We start from the raw sequence: 18391 nt of genomic DNA on the forward strand, positions 1-18391 counted from the left end.
AAATAAAATAAATAATAATCAAAATAATAGAGATCAAATCTAAAAAATTAAAAAAAATAAAAGGTGAAGAAATTAAAATAATAATAATTAACATTTCATAAATTATTTCAAATAAAATAAGTAAAAATCAAAAGAATGAGGACCAAATTTGATAGATAAAAAATTTCAATAAAAAAATGATAAGGAAAAAGCAAATAGCAATTATAAAAATAAGGACCAAAATTAATATAAAAATTAAATTTTAAGAGATGAAATTGAAAAATAAATATTCAAAACAAATTATATATAGCAATCAAAAGTTTGAGGATCAAATTTGATATAATCAGCAAATAATGACATTTCTAAATTTTTCACAACTTCCGGAAAGTGTTTTCCGCCCAAATTTTTCAGGAAAACACTTTCCTGAAAACCAAGCCAAATTTTCCTTTGACTGGAAAGTGTTTTCCGTTGACCAACTTTTCCAATGGCAAACAAACACAGGAAAGTTTGGAAAGTGGTTTCCCGGAAACCACTTTCCGGAAAACAAACACAGCCAAAAAGGAAAACACTTTCCTAGAAATCAAACCAAATTTTTCTTTGACTGGAAAGTGTTTTCCGTTGACTGAAAAGTGTTTCCGTTGACCAGAAAGTGTTTTCCGTTGAACGGAAAGTGTTTTTCGTTGACCAACTTTTCTAATGGCAAACAAACACAGAAAAGTTTGGAAAGTGGTTTCCCGGAAAATGAATTCCGAGAAACAAACATGGCCTTAAAATCTGATTTGAAGGATGGAAGAACACCCTCCCAGTCTCAGATGATGATGATTGCCGAAAAAATATTAAAAACTACTACTTGAGCTGAAGGAAGGAAGGAAGCAAACAACAAATTGGGTGGGCCCTTGAGATTTTTGTTTCTCTTTAATCATAGATAGGACCTATACAGTTAGAGTCATGTTTTAAATCCTTTTTTAAAATATAAGGAATTCACCATCACTTGACCAGAAGTTTATTAGTCATTGGGACTAGTTTGTTTTTTTTGGCCTGTCCCTGTCTCCACTCTCCTGCTTCTGCTACCAAGTACTGAGAAAAAAAAAAGAAAAAAAAAAGGAACTTCTTTTTTGGATTCTTCATAAATATAAATACCCCTCCAAAACAAGATAGATTTCCTTTGTTATCTCTCTCGCTCTCTCTCTTTTATAATAATTACATTATTTAGTATTTATCTTGGTCTATCTGCAGCACAATTTGTTTGTTTGAATTGTACGGAAAAATGGACGGAGGCGCCCAGTACAACCCCCGAACTGTAGAGGAGGTTTTCAGGGATCTTAAAGGCCGTAGAGCTGGAATGATCAAAGCCCTAACTACTGGTACTGCTCTCTCTCTCTCTCTCTCTCAATTCTCTTTTCGGATTTTTATGTCGCATTGTGAGTTATGTTACGTCTGTTTGTGGTGGTTTTTCTTTTTTCTTTTTTTTTGGCAGATGTAGAAGAATTTTATCAGCGGTGTGATCCTGGTTAGGGTTCTTTTATCTTTCTACCACGCTTTTTAATTTTTGTTCATTTCTTGGTGGTGTTCTGTTGTTTGAATTTTTGTATATTAAAAACTTTATTAGGAGTAAAGTTCAACTGATTAATAAAAGCATTGCTATTTTTTGAAAAAAATAAAAAAACTGGTTAGTGCGGCTTTAAGCTTAAAATCTTCGTCTTTTTTTATACGATGTGTTCTACTTGTTTGAATTTTTGTATATTAAAAACTTTATTAGGAGTAAAGTTCAACTGATTAATAAAAGCATTGCTATTTTTTGAAAAAAATAAAAAAACTGGTTAGTGCGGCTTTAAGCTTAAAATCTTCGTCTTTTTTTATACGATGTGTTCTACTTCACTTATTTTCGGCTTCGCACTTGAGATTTAAGTTATTCTTTTCGAACAGTTATTGACGTTACTTGATTGTTAAGAAGGAGAAATACTACATGCATTTTCCATAGGCTACGTTTCCAGCCTCCACAATCTTGAGTTGGGGACAGAGAAGTGTTTTCTTCAAAAATTCAAGCAAACTTTGTTTAGGGATCCTTGAGCGAATCATTTTCTGTTGTGCATTGGAACATTTGGCATTGATCTGGGTGGATTCTTCTATTTGTGTCGAGATGAGTTCTATTTGCTATATTTCTGTGAGTTTTTCAACTCCTACTTACACTCCACTTGTTTGTTATGATTTGAAATATCGATATGCTGGATTTTGTATTATTTATGGTTTCAGATTTTAAATCCAGTGGTTGTCTAAAACAAGTTGAAATTTATACTACCTTAGAAGTATGCTTGATTTGGTTTCAAACCACAGAAAAATTAACTTTGAACGTAGAACTCAAACAATCTTTTATATTTGTTCTTACGATTATCAAGCTTCTCTATTTTCATTCATTTGGTTCTGCTAACTAACTTTTCTTGACGTCTATAACAAAGTCAAGGGTGATAATTAGGAGCCTTATTTTTCTTACGTTTCAGTGTGGCGTTTCTGTATAAGTCCTTGTACGCCTTGTATTTGCAGCTCAAGGAGGAACTGCACCTTATCACTTCCAATAGCATTTGCACCTTCCAGCATCTGTGATTGCATTTGAATTTTTTGAGATGGATGCTGATATTACTGTTTCTGTTGTGATCTTTGTTTGCCGAGTGATTTGGATAGCTTGCAAAAGAGAAAACTAGAGTTCTAAACTTATTTTATTTTTAATTATAGTTATAGTCTCTCACTTCATTTTAGTGGATGATGTTCAAATATACATGTAACTAACTAGTGTGCCCTACAGAGAAGGAGAATCTTTGCCTGTATGGGTTCCCTAATGAACAGTGGGAAGTCAATTTACCTGCTGAAGAAGTGCCTCCCGAACTCCCAGAGCCTGCACTTGGAATTAACTTTGCCAGAGATGGGATGCAAGAAAAAGACTGGCTCTCTCTAGTTGCTGTTCATAGTGACGCGTGGTTGCTTGCTGTGGCTTTCTACTTTGGCTCTAGATTTGGTTTTGATAAAACTGATAGGCAAGTCCCCCCCCCCCCTCTCCTGCTTCCAACTTTGGTGTTTCAATGTCTACATAAAAGAATCTTTTGTTCTTTCTAGTTATTTAGTTTTCCAAAAAAAAAAAGAAAAAAGAAAGGAGGGTCAGATGTCCATGCACTTTCATAGTCGTGCTCACAATGTCTGTTATGTTCTTCATATTGTAATTTAACCGAAGCTTAGGATTTGGCTTTCTTGTTGGGAATTTAAATCACCCCAGATCCAGTTTATGGAGATTTTTAATAACATTGTTCTCAGAGCCCACAATTTAATGTTTGTGACATTTTGAATAGAAGAGAAAAGGGTATGATCAACTATTTGTTTTATGGTCTCATCTGATTTCAAGGTCTGATAGGTTGAGAAATGCTCATATCATTTATCAAAATTCCAAAGTAATTATTTATTTGCAAGAAAATTGTTTGACATTTTTTTACTACAATTGATTTAAATTATAGAATTTAGAAACTAAATTCTTAACAACCAAGTTAATGCTGCATACCAATATCTTTTTTATACTGATGCCTCTACCTTTTTTAATAGATTTTTAACAGAGATTTGTTTCTTGATGCAGTTCTATATGAAAAGAACTTTTCTTCTGTCACTTTAGTACTAGATGTATGAGCTTGTTGTGTAATAAAGTAGTTTGTGTTTTTAACTCTTTGATGGCCTCATCTTGGTGAGACTGCTGCTAAAAGCGATGAAACAACAGTTGCATTAACAAGATTTTTTTTCCTCTTGAAATTAGCTTACTCTGCTTGAAAGATTTTCATGGTGGAGCATAGAAACTTGCCTCTCTAGTGTTGTGTTTGTTTTCTTTTCTTTCGTTCCTTCTTTGCAATACGTGGTTGCCAGCTGATGTGAATAATCTCTATCAACTTTCATTTCCCAATCATATAATGCAAGTTGTGACACAGGAAACGTCTTTTCACTATGATAAATGATCTCCCAACAATATTTGAGATTGTAACTGGAGCTGTGAAGAAACAAGCAAAGGAGAAATCATCCGTCTCAAATCATAGCAGCAACAAGTCCAAGTCAAGCTCAAAAGGGGTAAAATTACTTTTTTTTTCTTGATTGATTAAATGATTTGGGAATATCAGCTACACCATGTAATTCCTTCAACTTCTGAATTAAACGGATATATTATTTTTAGCCTCTGATAAGAGGGTTAACTAAAATTTAATCTTTGGTTCCCAACGTTACGTTTTTTAAGAACTCAATTACGAAATTTAAAAGGTTCTGTTTAACAGTGACCAATTGTGCACCGGACTGATTTCTTTGCTATGTTTGATATATGTTTATTTTACATGACAACCCCCCCCCCCACCCCTTTTTTTTTAAAAAAATAAACTTTTTGTGAAAGGTGCATGGACATTTCATTCTCAGTTCACAGTGTCACTAGGTTTGGTTTGGTATGTTCAAGGGCGGACCTACAGCATTAGCCGGGGAGCCATGACATCCCCAAAGTTAGAAAAAGTCTTCATTTTAGAAATCCTAAAAATGTAAGTCTTTGAATATATATTCTTGACTTCATGACCTTTTCACTACTTTTGTCAAACCCTGCCAAAAATATGGGTATACTATCATGTACAAGGGTTTATCCCTTTTTCATACAGAGCTTGCTTTCAAATCCTAATTTAGTTCAGATGGTTTTGTGCATATGGAAATCATCATGGTTCCTATTGGTAGTGAGTCTGCAATGGTCTGATGTAGTTGAAGATTCATGGGTAATAGGTTGCAAGGGTATCACATCTGTTTTGTCTGAGCCAATGATTAAGATGTTAAAAAGGAAATGATATGATTGTGGACTAGCGACCCAATCCTGAATTATATAAGCACGATTTGTTGTAAACACTAAGTTGTTTCCCACTATTGCAACACTTGGTGTTTGTGTTTTTCCTAGAGACAAAATTGTCTTTTCCAATATGATTATTGATGTCATGATGTGATGTCAAATGCTAATTCTGGTCACTATTACGTGCTAATTTGATGAATATGAAAACAGCGAGCATCAGATTCTGTCAAGTATTTGAAGGGGCAACCAAAGGATGAGGAGGAAGGACTGGATGAGGAGGAGGAGGAGCACGGGGATACTTTGTGTGGGGCGTGTGGAGAGAACTATGCTGCAGATGAGTTCTGGATTTGTTGCGACATATGTGAAAAGTGGTTCCATGGCAAGTGCGTGAAAATCACTCCTGCCAGGGCTGAGCACATCAAGCAGTACAAATGCCCATCATGCAGCAACAAGAGAGCTAGACCTTGATATTAATATGGGTGTGGGTCCTCACCTCTGCACTTATCTCATGCTCAACTCAGCTAACTCTTTAGCCAGTCAGGTTTTCTATGTTGTGCCATGTTACCACAGCATGTATGTATTCAGTACTTTGTTCTTGTGGACATGATGTTATTTGTGTATTTTGAGTATTTGGTAGCTTGCAGACCCTTAATTCACTGTTGATACCATATTGGGATCTATGTAATTTCCCGCGCGTAGGAAATCATATTCTGTGTCATAAAGGCAGAATGTTCTAATCATCCACATCCCCTTACAAATTTTGGTAAAGCAAGAGTGGCTGTTTTTTTTTTTTTTTTTTTTTAAATTTGAAGTTTAACTTTCAGGGTATGACATTTCGCTTATGTGAAACCATGGTTTTCCGTGCAGGTAAATCAACTAAAGAAGACATTATATAGGAATTAAAATGAGAATTCTTATCCCACTGTCGATTCCTTAGCAAACAAAGCATTGAAGTGGGTAGATTTGCCAGATAAGGTCTGCAGCATAACAAAGCTCTTTCAAGTATGTGTTCGTCTATATATATGTATGTATGCATGCAATATTATTTTTTTGAGAAAAAAATAGAAATAAACAATCTGAAAAGGAAGAAGATCCAGCTTTCAACTTCCCAGAAAGCCAGCAATCTTTCTTATTTTCGTTTAAGCCGTTCATCAATGAAAATTGTAGGGTGATGCAGGCTTCTTTCCAAAGAATGGAATAGTCTCACCATCAATCTCCATTGCCAAAGAACCAAAATAATATCTGGCTATTTCATAAAAAGCATGACTAGCAACATTTTTTTTCCATCCTTTGTGTCTATTGGCAATTCAAATTTCTATCTTAAACTGTCTCTTGATTGTGTCATCGACAAACCAAGGTATTTTTCTGTCTTGATGATCGAATTCTGTGATATTATATGTGCAAGCCTACTACAGAAGACTTGGTTCGAGATTTTAGCAACTGGATTGATTGTGATAAGATCATGAGATTTTCACAGCTCGTGTCTCACCATGATAAGAACTTCAATCCCTATAATAGTGCTAGATGATGTGAGTTTGTTTGATTCAAGTACCTGTTGTAGTTGCAGGAAGTAAAATTGTTGAAATCAGATTTATTAGCAACTTCTTGTATCCGTAGCATGTCTGCAAGTGCTCACTTTCACTACTCACATGGGAAAAGAAGATATTTGCATTTCATGAAAAGAGAGAGTATAGCATGTTTTCGCTTCCACTACTGATTAACAGTAAGGACAATGATTCGAGTCTGTCAATTTCTTTCTACTTTCTAATAAACGAAGTTTTTCCATGTAACTCTTGAGAAATTAATACATGATTTTTTGACATTTTATTTTATTTATGACTAATTAAATTCTAATCATAACAAACAATTAAAATATTGTTAAATTGCTATTAGTTTTTATACTTGGAGTGGACAATTCATACATTTGATACGACTGCGTTATACATATCATCGCTCATCAACCCAATTTCATTTTATTTTTTCCTTGCCACTCAAAATGAATTGCACTCTGCTTCGGAGAGAAGCGAACCATTTAAATGCATCCCTCGGTAAGGGGCATGTATTTATGTTAAGGAACCATAAAAATGGAAAGTGTTTTGATGGTATTTGTGGATAAATTATAAGTGGTTTTCGGATGTTTTGGTGGTTGAAATTTGGGGAGAGATGGAAGGGAAAAGGGTTGGGAGGATGTGTTGTATTTATGTTTGTTTTTTTAGGTGTGTTTTCTTGCTCAAGATATGTTTTAGGGCAAACCCATAATTGAGGTGCTTAGTTTGGATATTGAAAAAAAAAATTGTATGGGATTGGATTATGATAGAATGGGACAATAATAAAGTTAACCTCCATAATTTATTTTCTCATATTTTTTCATTTCTTATTCAATTATTTTTCTCCTTTTGGCACTCATCACTTTTCTTTTCTATTTTTTAACTCAATTAATTTTTTCTCATTTTAACTTAATTGGAAGAAATTAAAGTCTGGAGATCAATTTGCAATTTTAAAAAGTTAATTTAGTCAAATTAGAGGTTTAATTGCATAAATATTAAAGTTTGATAGGCAATTAGGGACTTGATTGAAGAAATCCAAAATCATGGACCAAGTTGAAAAAGGTGCGTGATTTTAGGAGTTGAATTTAACCAAATCGAGGGTCAAATTAAAAAAAATTAAAAGTTTGACGGTCAATTAAGGGTTTAAGTGCACAAATCAAAAACTAAGAACAAAGATGAAAATGGTGCTCAACTTTGGAGTTGATGATTGAGTTTAGTAGGAGTGAAATTATATGAAATTAAAAGTTTGAGAAGCAATTATGGGTGCAACAAAAAGTAATTATAAAAATAGGAACTAAAATGAAATATGTCAGATCCCAAATTAAAAACTCTAATTTCTAGGGTTTAACCTAGACGATGCGTTGTTCAGCCACTGTTTAGCTTCTACTTCGATGGCTTTGGTTGTAACCACTATTATTCAACTGAGAAACACCCCCTCTACAAACATCAGTTACTCCCAACAAACATTTACATCTCATTTTCTTCAACGAACTCAACATCTTATGCTCAATCAGCCATTACTGCATTTTCAAATTCTAGGTTAATGGAGTTGACACTTTCAAACGAATGAATATTAAGCTACAAACCTTTACATTGAGTAAGGTTGAATCCAAATAAAAGATGTACACCCCCTCTACTAAGACCAGGTGGTCTTCAATGACAATGATGTCGGAGTTGCTTTAACAAAGCCTTGAAAATGATCAATTCAGTCATCGATAAATGTGATACTCATTTTATAACACCAGTAATCTTTTTTAGTGTGTTCATACTTCAAGCTTTATCAGCATGTTCGTATCAAAGGTTGGTCACATTTCTCTCAAGATCAAAAGGCCATAAACAAGCTCCTTGATCTCCAAGTTTGGAAAACCACCAAAACCTCTAAAAACCAAGTTTGTTGCAAAACCACCATTGAAAAACCAGCATAGGTATAGAGCTCACAGCTATGAAATGTACTTTAGAACCCTTTGATTTTGATCAAAGGGTTAAGCTTTGATCAATTTATATTTGAACCCATTAAAAACTCTAGCAAAACTCTATAAATACCCCCTGAAAAATCATAGCAAGGGAGAGAAATAGAAGAGAAAAAGATTGATAACGGAACTCTAAAGTACGAAAGTTTAATAGCCTAACACAAGGATTTCTATAAGTTTGAGAGAGAGTAACAAACTTGGAAAAGAAGAAACTAAAGGCAGCAACCATTATTTGAGCTTGAAACGTATAAAGCATTCATTTATCTTGGTAGATGATGTCCACAAGGCACATCTCTAGCCTAATCTTTCATGTTTTATGGTGTTTTTGAACATTTGTTGCATTATATTGCTTTTAGTTTTGATTTTGATTAATGTACAAAATATCGTTTTTCTCTTTGTTTGATCATGTTTGGAGTTGTTTGTTAATGTTGTTGAATGTTTAGAATATGCTTGAATGTTTAGATTAAATGAAATATAGTGATTTGAAAATCTGACAATAAGGTTATTGATGTTTTTTCTAGTTTGTTAGTGTGTGTTCTTGGTTCCTGAGTATGGTTTAGATTCCAAGTGTTTAAAGAGTCAATTTTAAATCAAAATTTGATGTTCTTATAGGTTGTTTTAAGTTGTCAGTTTTGAAATTTAGAATTTTTTGCGTGATTTTGATGTTATTTGTTAGTGTTTTTTATTCATACATGTTTGGTTATAGTTGTGTAACTTGTTTGAATGAAGAAAGCATATTTTAGAAAATAAAAAATGCCGGTTTTGGAGGCTTGACAATGTACTGGGTTTCTGGATTCCTAGGCAGTGTTCTTCATGTTCTTGGAAAGAATTTTATCTTAGCTCCATGATTTGAACTAATTTTGATCCAATTCTTTACACAGAATCCTTCAAACGACTTTATTAGGCAATAATCTAGAATTTATTTGTATTAATAATATGTTTTTAGTAGGTTTTAATTCTAGAATTTTGATTTTAAACCGAAATCTATTTTGACAAAATCATGGTTTTTAAATGATAATATGAAAGGGAAAATTACACTAACCCTCCCAAAATTTACTTGATTTTTCACTTTACCTTATTGTTCCAGAAATTATAGTTTGCAAAAAAAAAAATTAAAATAAAATAAAAAAGTGAATCTACCCTCATCATCATAGTTATTAAACCCGGCCCGGGGGTTGACCCGGCCAAGGGGCCGGGTCCCGGGTTTCAGGGGTCAACCCGGGTCAACTCGGGTCAACCCGGATTAACCCGAAAAAATTAAAAAAAAAATTTAATATTTCATATGAAAAAATCCATGTAAATATAGATTATACATATTATGAAGTTTAAAAGAATATTTTAAAAAGTTTTTTATCCCACATTAAAAAGATATTATGTTAAGCTTTTAAGTTAAAGTATTTAAACTAAAAAAGTTTTTTATCCCACATTGAAAAAACATAACTTTTTCCTTGGAAACATAGAGTATATATACTAATGGGTTTCGAATCCCACATTGAAAAAACATAACTTTTTTCATGGGAACATGAAGTATATATATGAAAGGGCTTCAAATCCCACATTGAAAAGATACTATGTTATCCTTTTAAGTTGAAGTATTTAAACCAAAAGGTTTTTTATCCCACATTGAAAAAACATGGTTTTTTTCATGGGAACATAGTGTATATATATGAAAGGGCTTCAAACCCCACATTGAAAAGATACTATGTTATCCTTTTAAGTTGAAGTATTTAAACCAAAAGGTTTTTTATCCCACATTGAAAAGACATGGTTTTTTTCATGGAAACATAGTGTATATATATATGAAAGGGCTTCAAACCCCACATTGAAAAGATACTATGTTATCCTTTTAAGTTGAAGTATTTAAACCAAAAGGTTTTTTATCCCACATTGAAAAAACATGGTTTTTTTTCATGGGAACATAGTGTATATATATATGAAAGGGCTTCAAACCCCACATTGAAAAAATACTATGTTATCCTTTTAAGTTGAAGTATTTAAACCAAAAGGTTTTTTATCCCACATTGAAAAAAAATGGTTTTTTTTCATGGGAACATAGTGTATATATATATGAAAGGGCTTCAAACCCCACATTGAAAAAATACTATGTTATCCTTTTAAGTTGAAGTATTTAAACCAAAAGGTTTTTTATCCCACATTAAAAAACATGATTTTTTTCTTGGGAACATAGAGTATATATACTAATGTGTTTCAAATCCCACATTTGAAAAAAAAAAAAAAAACCGGGTCTCGTCCGGGTTCGCCCGGGTCCCGGGTCGCCCGGGTTTGGCCGGGCTGTTGCCACAGTCGGTCTTTTGTTAAACCCGGACCGGTCCAGCCACCGGGTCCCGGGTCGACCCGCCGGGCCGGGCCGGATTTAATAACAGTGCTCATCATAGTTATTAAACCCGACCCGGGGGTTTACCCGACCAAGGAGCCGGGTCCCGGGTTTCAGGGGTCAACTCGGGTCAACCCGAATTAACCCGGAAAAATTAAAAAAAATAAAGTTTTAATATTTCATATAAAAAAATCCATGTAAATATAGATTATACATATTATGAAGTTTAAAAGAATATTTAAAAAAAAAAATTTATTCCACATTATAAAGATATTATGTTAAGTTTTTAAGTTAAAGTATTTAAACTAAAAAAGTTTTTTATCCCACATTGAAAAAACATTACTTTTTCCTTGGAAACATAAAGTATATATACTAATGGGTTTCAAATCCCACATTGAAAAAACATGGTTTTTTTCATGGGAACATAGAGTATATATATGAAAGGGCTTCAAATCCCACATTGAAAAGATACTATGTTATCATTTTAAGTTGAAGTATTTAAACCAAAAGGTTTTTTATCCCACATTGAAAAAACATGGTTTTTTTCATGGGAACATGGTGTATATATATGAAAGGGCTTCAAACACCACATTGAAAAGATACTATGTTATCCTTTTAAGTTGAAGTATTTAAACCAAAAGGTTTTTTATCCCACATTGAAAAAACATGCATTTTTTCTTGGGAACATAGAGTATATATACTAATGGGTTTCAAATCCCACATTTGAAAAAAAAAAAAAACACCGGGTCTCGTCCGGGTTCGCCCGGGGTTTGGCCAGGCGATTGCCACAGCCGGTCTTTTATTAAACCCAGACCAGTCCAGCCACCGGGTCGACCGGGTCCCTTGTCGACCCGTCGGGCCAGGCCGGGTTTAATAACAGTGACCCTCGTATGTAATATAACACAAAAAAAACAAATCAAATTTTTTAACTCCCTTGTTTTCCCCCTTCCTTCTTCTCCTCTCTCTCTTCATCTATTCTTTCCCTCGTGACATCAGCAATCAACAATCAAAATTCATGCCTAAATCTCATTGAAACTAATAGTATATTTTGTTAATCAAAAGATAGAAATTGCATACAAAATCCTTAACAAAAATACGGGTATAATTTGTTCTTTCTTTTTGGGTTCGCTAGATAGGAAAACCAAAACACCCAATGAAGCCTTGATTTCACAAAAGGTCTATTCTTGTAAGCCCAATAGAAGAGGAGGAGGAGGAGGAGGAAAGTAGTGGGCTCGAATTGGGTTTCACAAATTGGCAAAGAATTTCTTCTTCTTCCTTCAATTTGTTTTGATTTTCATGAAGCGAGAAAGCGATATTGCTAAATCAAGTTGGTTAGTTTTTTAAACTGCAGGCGTAAGAGATTAAATGGATTGCAAGGACCTTTGCTTCTTATTATGGAACCAATAAGATTTCTGTGGAATACTTTGAAATCCCATGCATCTTATGTTTTTTTTCTGGAGATGTTGATGTGCAAGAAAGGTTGGCCACGGATATAAACGGTCTTGTTTTTGCTTTAGCTCGTATGACAATCCCCGATTCAATAGCAGCAGCTGTTTGCATACTATGTTGTTTTGGACAAGCAAAAACACGAGAAGCCAAAAGTACGAGGAAGCAGCAATTTCACTTCATTCAATCTAGGAAAACTGAGAAGAAAGTAAACAACCTCATACATTCAAACGTGACCAATGGCAGAAAATTTAGATGACTTCGATGATTCCTCTGGAAGTGGAGGAAATAGGCCAGCTGCAAAGGGGCGGTAGGGAGCTATCAAAAGATCTGATGTTCTTCCACTACATAATCTTTGTATTTGTCTAGGAACGATCATCCAAATTCATCACCTGGAAGGATAAAAGGAAATGAATATTTTAGAAGCTATTTAAGTTTAACAAAACTGAGCAAAAGAAAAAATAAAGATAAATTGTTTTTCTTCCCCTGCGTAGTGAGATATGGTAAAGCTAGTACGAGAAAGCTTAGGCTTGATTATAACCAAACATGAATAAACTTTAGTTTTGATAGAATTCTGCAAGCTTCATAAAATGTATGAGCAGTGATGTATCAAGTAGAATAAAAAGCTAGCTGCATACCAGGATTTAGGAAACATGCTGTAAGAACATGAGTCTCCAGCCAAGCAATTTTTTTCAATTCATACAAATGTGAGTATACAAACTGCACAGTATAACCAAACATGAATAGAATTTAGTTTTGATAGAATTCTGCAAGCTCATAAAATGTATGAGCAGTGATGTATCAAGTAGGAAAAAAAAAAAAAAACTAGCTGCATACCAGGAGATTCATCGAGAAGTGCTATGATACCCCAGGTTTCTGCAAACGATTGAACAAGCAGTTAAAACTATGAGAGACCACGAAATAGGGAGTTGGACGATGCATAAATGGATGAGAGAATATACTGCAATAGGACACAGGTCCACCGATTATTCAGTGCTCTGTCAGGCATGATATTATTCAAATAAATGAAATTATAGAATGAAACAGTGTAAAGCAACTGTAAAAGACCTTCTCAATCAGATCCAGCGCATCTTGGATATCAACAAATTCTGTGTAGCTCCAGTTGATTCCTTCTTGCAAATACAAGATGGCAGTCACCATATACCAAAACTCAGCAAGGCCAAAAATGCAAATGGGTGTCCAATGGTTTTGTCAAAAAATTCTAAGCCCGAGTGAATTTGCTGTTTTAGTTTTTCATTTGTAAAGTTGATACAGAACTGCTCAAAACTACATAATGTGGCAGTCAGCTGTGCATGTATGTAAATATACTATTATATAGCAAATAATATTTGAAGGCTAAAGGCTTACCTGTTGAAATTGAAACTTAGAAAACCCTATACATCAAGAACTCCGATTAAAGTTGGAGTCTTGCCCAATAGAATTGTTAATTTCATCGACAAAGTTTCTCTTGTCTATTCATATAACAGACGTAACTAGTGAGAAAACATTACAGAGAGCTATGTGGAAATCAAAGTACTCCAACACAGTTATCTTGGTTTTTTGACAAACAAAGACGGGTAAAAGAGCATGGAAAATAGCATTTTGAACGCTTTGTTCATCAAGGTCCAGAATAGCTGCATCATGCTTGCAGGTAAAATAAGTTGCAACAACACTTTCTTCAACAGAACATAAATTACGATGCACAAAGGCATGATTAATGACCCTACAAATTTATAAATGAGCAATACAGATACAGCAAAACAATCCGTAAATTTTATCTTGCATTGCATGACTAACGCTGGTTGACCACACCTAAAGTAAATACAAGTACTCAAGCAGAATACATGGATCTCATATAGACTCAAGGGCCATCCAGTAAACTGTGTGCACTAAGGAAAACAACTCAATTCCAAGGATTCATATATCATATGGTTCAACATGAATCCCCTGGGTATTGTAACAAATCAGGATGAGATTTCCACAATTTCCAACGCAAATGGTGAGGTGAACCCCATTGAACAGACTTCAATACATGCTCAACTCATAGCAACCTGATAGTTTAATTTGGAAAAATCACATTCGGATTCCTTTTATGGGGTTCCTTCCATTTTGCACCAGTACCATGAAAACGAGATGAGACGCTCCATAAACTGTCACCACGCTGCACCTTTGTTGTCAGTGGGGGTGCTGATTTTGTAGAAACACCCTTGGATTTTGTAGTCGAATGCTTATTACCCTTCCCCATTCCATTAGCAAGCAGCCAACGAGAACCAGATTGTTGCTGAGATGTGGTACCCCATAGCTTCTTCTTGCCAGGCTCAGACTTCATACCAGCAACATGCACTTCTGTGATTTGGTACTGAGGAATTCCTTCTTCCTCCAGAGCCTTTTCGCTTGTCTGCTTCTCAACCTCCTGCTTCACCACTGACTCTGACTCATCATCTTCTTCATCGTTGTTTCTTAACTCTGACACCTTGCAGTATATTTTTGGCTTTGGTGGGACAAACACTCTCTCCACTTGAATCAGAGCAAGCATTGGTGTACCTACAGGTTCATAATTTCTAAGAGGATCGCGAAGTTGCACCATCAGTGCTACAGTAAAGTTATTCCCCAGCAAACCACACTTTCTACCAGATCCCTTTCCACGTCCTCTCCCCCCTTTTGACCCTCCTCGAATCGAGTCCAAGGAGCTAGCATGATGGGCAGCAAGTATCTTAGAAGTTCGCTCACTAATTTGATCTTCATCGCCAATATCGCCGGAATCTAGCCGCATCCATTCATCAAGAGTCAGTGACAGACCCATTAATCCATCGATGTCATCTGCACTATCTTTTATGTCCAACAGTTGCAATCCAGCGGTTCCTTCCAAACCAAGTGAGCCACTGATGTCAACACCCTTTCCCTGGAGGGAGGAAATTTCTCCAATAGATTGTGCTCTGATGTTCGAGGGTGCTTCCTCATCTGACATACCAGATTGTATTCTCAATCCCTCAATTGAGAGTGCTTCTATCTTATCCATAGCCAAAGGGGCAAGATCTTCTAGAGATACGTATTCTGAGCCTGTCTCACTACCCAATGAGCCTGAACTGAGCTTATTAGATCTGGGTGCAGAAGATCTGTCATTCACACTTGTTTGCCCAAGAGATGCATCATCCATAGTGTATTCTTGCTGTAACAAACTTTGCCTGAACCAGGAAGAAACAATAAAATGAATGCATAATTTGAAGAAATTTGAGAAAAAGAACAGCATGCCTTTCTAATTCACAATGAGTGTTCAATCCAGCACAAACCTCTCAGGTCCCTCCAGAGTGGCACCAGCTTCCCATGCTACTTGTTGCATTGTTTTCCCAGTGATATCTTCCAAAGGCATGAGCTTATTTGCTTGCATAGAAAGCTTTTCAATTCCAATTGAAGCCAATCGCTGCTGTATATCCACTATACCAGAACCCATTTCTGCTGGTACCACAACAGGACTAGAAACTTGCATGATCAAGTGCCCACTGTTTTTCGCTTTCTGGAAAATTGAAGGATTCATGGACCTCAAGAATCCACCGTTCTTTGTCTGCAGAAATGAACCCAATCCTTCTCCAAGAGCAGGTAATTCAAACGGCTCTTCAGGAGGCAAATCGATAGGACTCCCAAAGCCACCAGAGCTCTTAGGTGGAGAACAATCAAAAGCCTTATCATTCAAGCCCCATTCACGCATTAAAGACTCAGTCTCCAAGTCTTCCAACATTCTGACCCTTGCTTTTCCACTGACAGACTGAGTTCCCATCAGCTCCTCCTCAGCAGTTTGGATAACTGATAACAGTTCAAAATCCTCAGAGAAGTTTCCCAACCCAGATGCAGTTGAGGCATAATAGTCACATTCTCTTTGGTCACCATAGTCCACATCAAAGTCAAACAGAGAACCACCGCCAGCCAAGGCATCCTTCTCAAATTGTCTTAACAAGCGTTCCCTAGGAGACTCAGGTTCACTCTCTGAACTCGAGCCAAATGGACTTTGCTCCATCCCCAGCATGTCCAGGAATTCATTTGCCACAGATTCAGTTAGATCATCTAAGCTAAGCGACGTCCCAGTTTTTACTTCCGTGTAATCCTCCTTTTCTTCAGGGGAATCAAGCGCGTCACTTTCCAAAATGGAAATGCTTTTTAGTGCAGATTCCAATTCTTCCATCACAGACTCTTTTGAGCATATTTCATCCTTGAAATTGCAATCATGTGACCCAAGCTCGTCTTCATGATTGCTGTTTTCCACATCATGCAGATGAAGCTTAGTGACCTCTTCAGAAGCTACATGACAACCAGTATCCATTTTAACATCTACAGTAGAAACATCTGCAGACATTATGTTAACTTCCTCTGATGACAATTCTATCCCCTGATCAATCACAGCAAATTCACTATTTTCACTCTCATTTTCTGTTCCTTTTTTTATCAAATCTGAATCACAGATGGAGGGTTGTTTAATTGGCTCAAGATTTTCAGTGAACACGTCAAATTCAGGGTTATAACCTGAAGCATCCAACTTGTCTTCTAATTTCTGATGCAGGATATTTACAGGAATATCAAGTTCTGAACTTGATACCGGCAACACCTCATGGAGATCTTTTACATCTTCTACAGAACGAGATGCAGCGCGGCGCTGCTGGTTATAATTACCAGGAAGACTTCCAGTACGATATACCATGCTTTTGGCATCACCTTGACAAAGTTTAGGTGCTGGTTTCACTGTTCTTGCATTATTCAGCTTCACCCTCAACAGCTCATTAACATTCTGATTATTTCTGGGGAAGATGGGAGTATCACTAACCACCGTGTACCCAAAACTAACATTCATCTTAGCACCTTTAGCTTCTCCTGACAACTTATAACTTGTAGTCCACTTTCCCGAGCTCTTGTCCTCCTCTAATTCCTCCAATGTGAGAGGAAGCAGCCTCGTGAGGTCAACCCTATGCTTCCCCAAATCCAGGTCCATTGCCCCAAATAGAGCTGCATAGAGCAAAAAATGTTTAGCCTCGTACTTAGCTGAGTGGTGGGGTCCGCTCCTACTCCCATATACAACGCACGTATGCGTAAGCTTCTCCTCAAACTCTGCAATCCCTTCAAAAACCTTGACAGGGCTCGTCACCAACTCGCCATCCCGTCTCTTCCAGTGAACACAAACACTTAAATTGTCAAAAGTGGAGGGAAACCCTTCGATGGAATGGACTTGAAGAGAGAAACAACAATTGAACTCACGGTTCCTTGCATTTGAAAAGGCTTTTAAAGGCTTCCAATTCCAAATTGACTTCTTGTCCTTGCGAGACGGGTCTTCACTACCATGTTTATTATCAAGCTTCGATTTAGGATCTACCAACTGGGTTTTTCCAGTTGATCTGGGTCGATTACTAGATGTAGAAACGGAGGCCGTTCTTGAAAGGTTTTTGTCAAGATAAAGGGCTTTGCTTATAGTTTCAATTTCACTCAACAACTTGCCATTACCTGAATCCTCTCTGATCTTTTTCCCGCCTTCAATTTTCGACAACATCATCTTCTCACAAATTCAAAAAAAAAAAAAAACAACCAGATTATTAAACAAGAGAAACCCATGACCATGAAACATAAACTCATAAGACAAAAATCAAAAGAAATTAATTAAAATCAACCAGTTAATTTACCTTCCAGTTCATGGTGATTAAATTAAAAGAGTACGGGTCTTTTAAACAAAAAACAATAACAAAAGAAGATATATAACGCATACCTTGGAATGGCAAAAACTCTTTAAATTCGGAACAAAACCTAAAACAGCGGGGTCAAAGATTAAAAAAAAATCGGATTAAAGAGAAAAAACCCAGAATAGATTAGGAAAGCAGAGAGAGAGAGAGAGCCCAGAGTGGATGTCTGTCTGAACTCCGTTTATATCGCAGGTTCCTCGCTAGGTAGAAATATTTTTCTTCTCCTCTCTTTGAATTGCCCCTCCCTGCCTCCTCTTCTAATCCAAACTTGGCTTCAAACCAACTTCCAAGTAAATGTAATATATATTTATTATGTCAGTGAGTTTTTATTTACAATTTACATTGCTGTTTGGGCCCTTTCTTTAAAATAAATAATTTGATATTGTGTGAAGGATTTCTACAGTAATAAATTTTACTGAATACAATTAAAAAAAATCTAAATAAAAATATTTTTATAATTTTTGATAAATATACATATTAGTACGATACTATTAATTGAGTTGAAAAATGATATTCTATCAATTCTTTTATAGATAGTTTTGCAAAGACATTTAAAT

At 35.6% G+C, this 18391-nt stretch overlaps 2 protein-coding genes and 1 long non-coding RNA gene across 6 annotated transcripts; 1 reads left to right on the forward strand and 2 right to left on the reverse strand.

Annotated features, from left to right (window-relative positions):
• Nucleotides 1–745: 745 nt before the first annotated feature.
• LOC7497594 (PHD finger protein ALFIN-LIKE 4) lies at nt 746–6105 on the forward strand. Of its 4 annotated transcripts, none has more exons than XM_052453592.1 (6): nt 746–867; nt 1216–1343; nt 1457–1489; nt 2780–3008; nt 3939–4074; nt 5030–5559. In XM_052453592.1, the coding sequence occupies exons 2-6, from the start codon at nt 1247–1249 to the stop codon at nt 5285–5287; spliced, it is 753 nt and encodes a 250-aa protein (XP_052309552.1). In that variant the 5' UTR covers nt 746–867; nt 1216–1246; the 3' UTR covers nt 5288–5559. The 4 variants fall into 4 exon arrangements, 3 of the variants coding, with proteins under 3 accessions (XP_052309552.1, XP_024458424.1, XP_052309553.1); XM_024602656.2 differs by lacking the exon at nt 746–867 and adding an exon at nt 5687–6105 and having other exon boundaries at nt 1004–1343; nt 5030–5298; XR_002982236.2 differs by lacking the exon at nt 746–867 and adding an exon at nt 5687–6105 and having other exon boundaries at nt 1007–1343; nt 5030–5392.
• Nucleotides 6106–12053: 5948 nt separating this feature from the next.
• LOC127905422 (uncharacterized) lies at nt 12054–13156 on the reverse strand. Its single transcript, XR_008059404.1, has 3 exons — nt 12955–13156; nt 12756–12837; nt 12054–12509 (listed from the first exon to the last, which is right to left on the reverse strand). It is a non-coding gene; the product is annotated as an uncharacterized LOC127905422 (long non-coding RNA).
• A 672-nt stretch (nt 13157–13828) lies between these two features.
• LOC7497595 (protein PLASTID MOVEMENT IMPAIRED 1-RELATED 1) lies at nt 13829–18118 on the reverse strand. Its single transcript, XM_002309164.4, has 3 exons — nt 17861–18118; nt 15408–17650; nt 13829–15302 (listed from the first exon to the last, which is right to left on the reverse strand). Exons 2-3 carry the CDS (start codon nt 17648–17650, stop codon nt 14177–14179), a joined length of 3369 nt encoding a protein of 1122 aa, XP_002309200.1. The 5' UTR covers nt 17861–18118; the 3' UTR covers nt 13829–14176.
• Nucleotides 18119–18391: the final 273 nt, after the last annotated feature.

Source organism: Populus trichocarpa, chromosome 6 (genome assembly GCF_000002775.5).
Source record: "Populus trichocarpa isolate Nisqually-1 chromosome 6, P.trichocarpa_v4.1, whole genome shotgun sequence".
NCBI lineage: Eukaryota > Viridiplantae > Streptophyta > Magnoliopsida > Malpighiales > Salicaceae > Populus > Populus trichocarpa.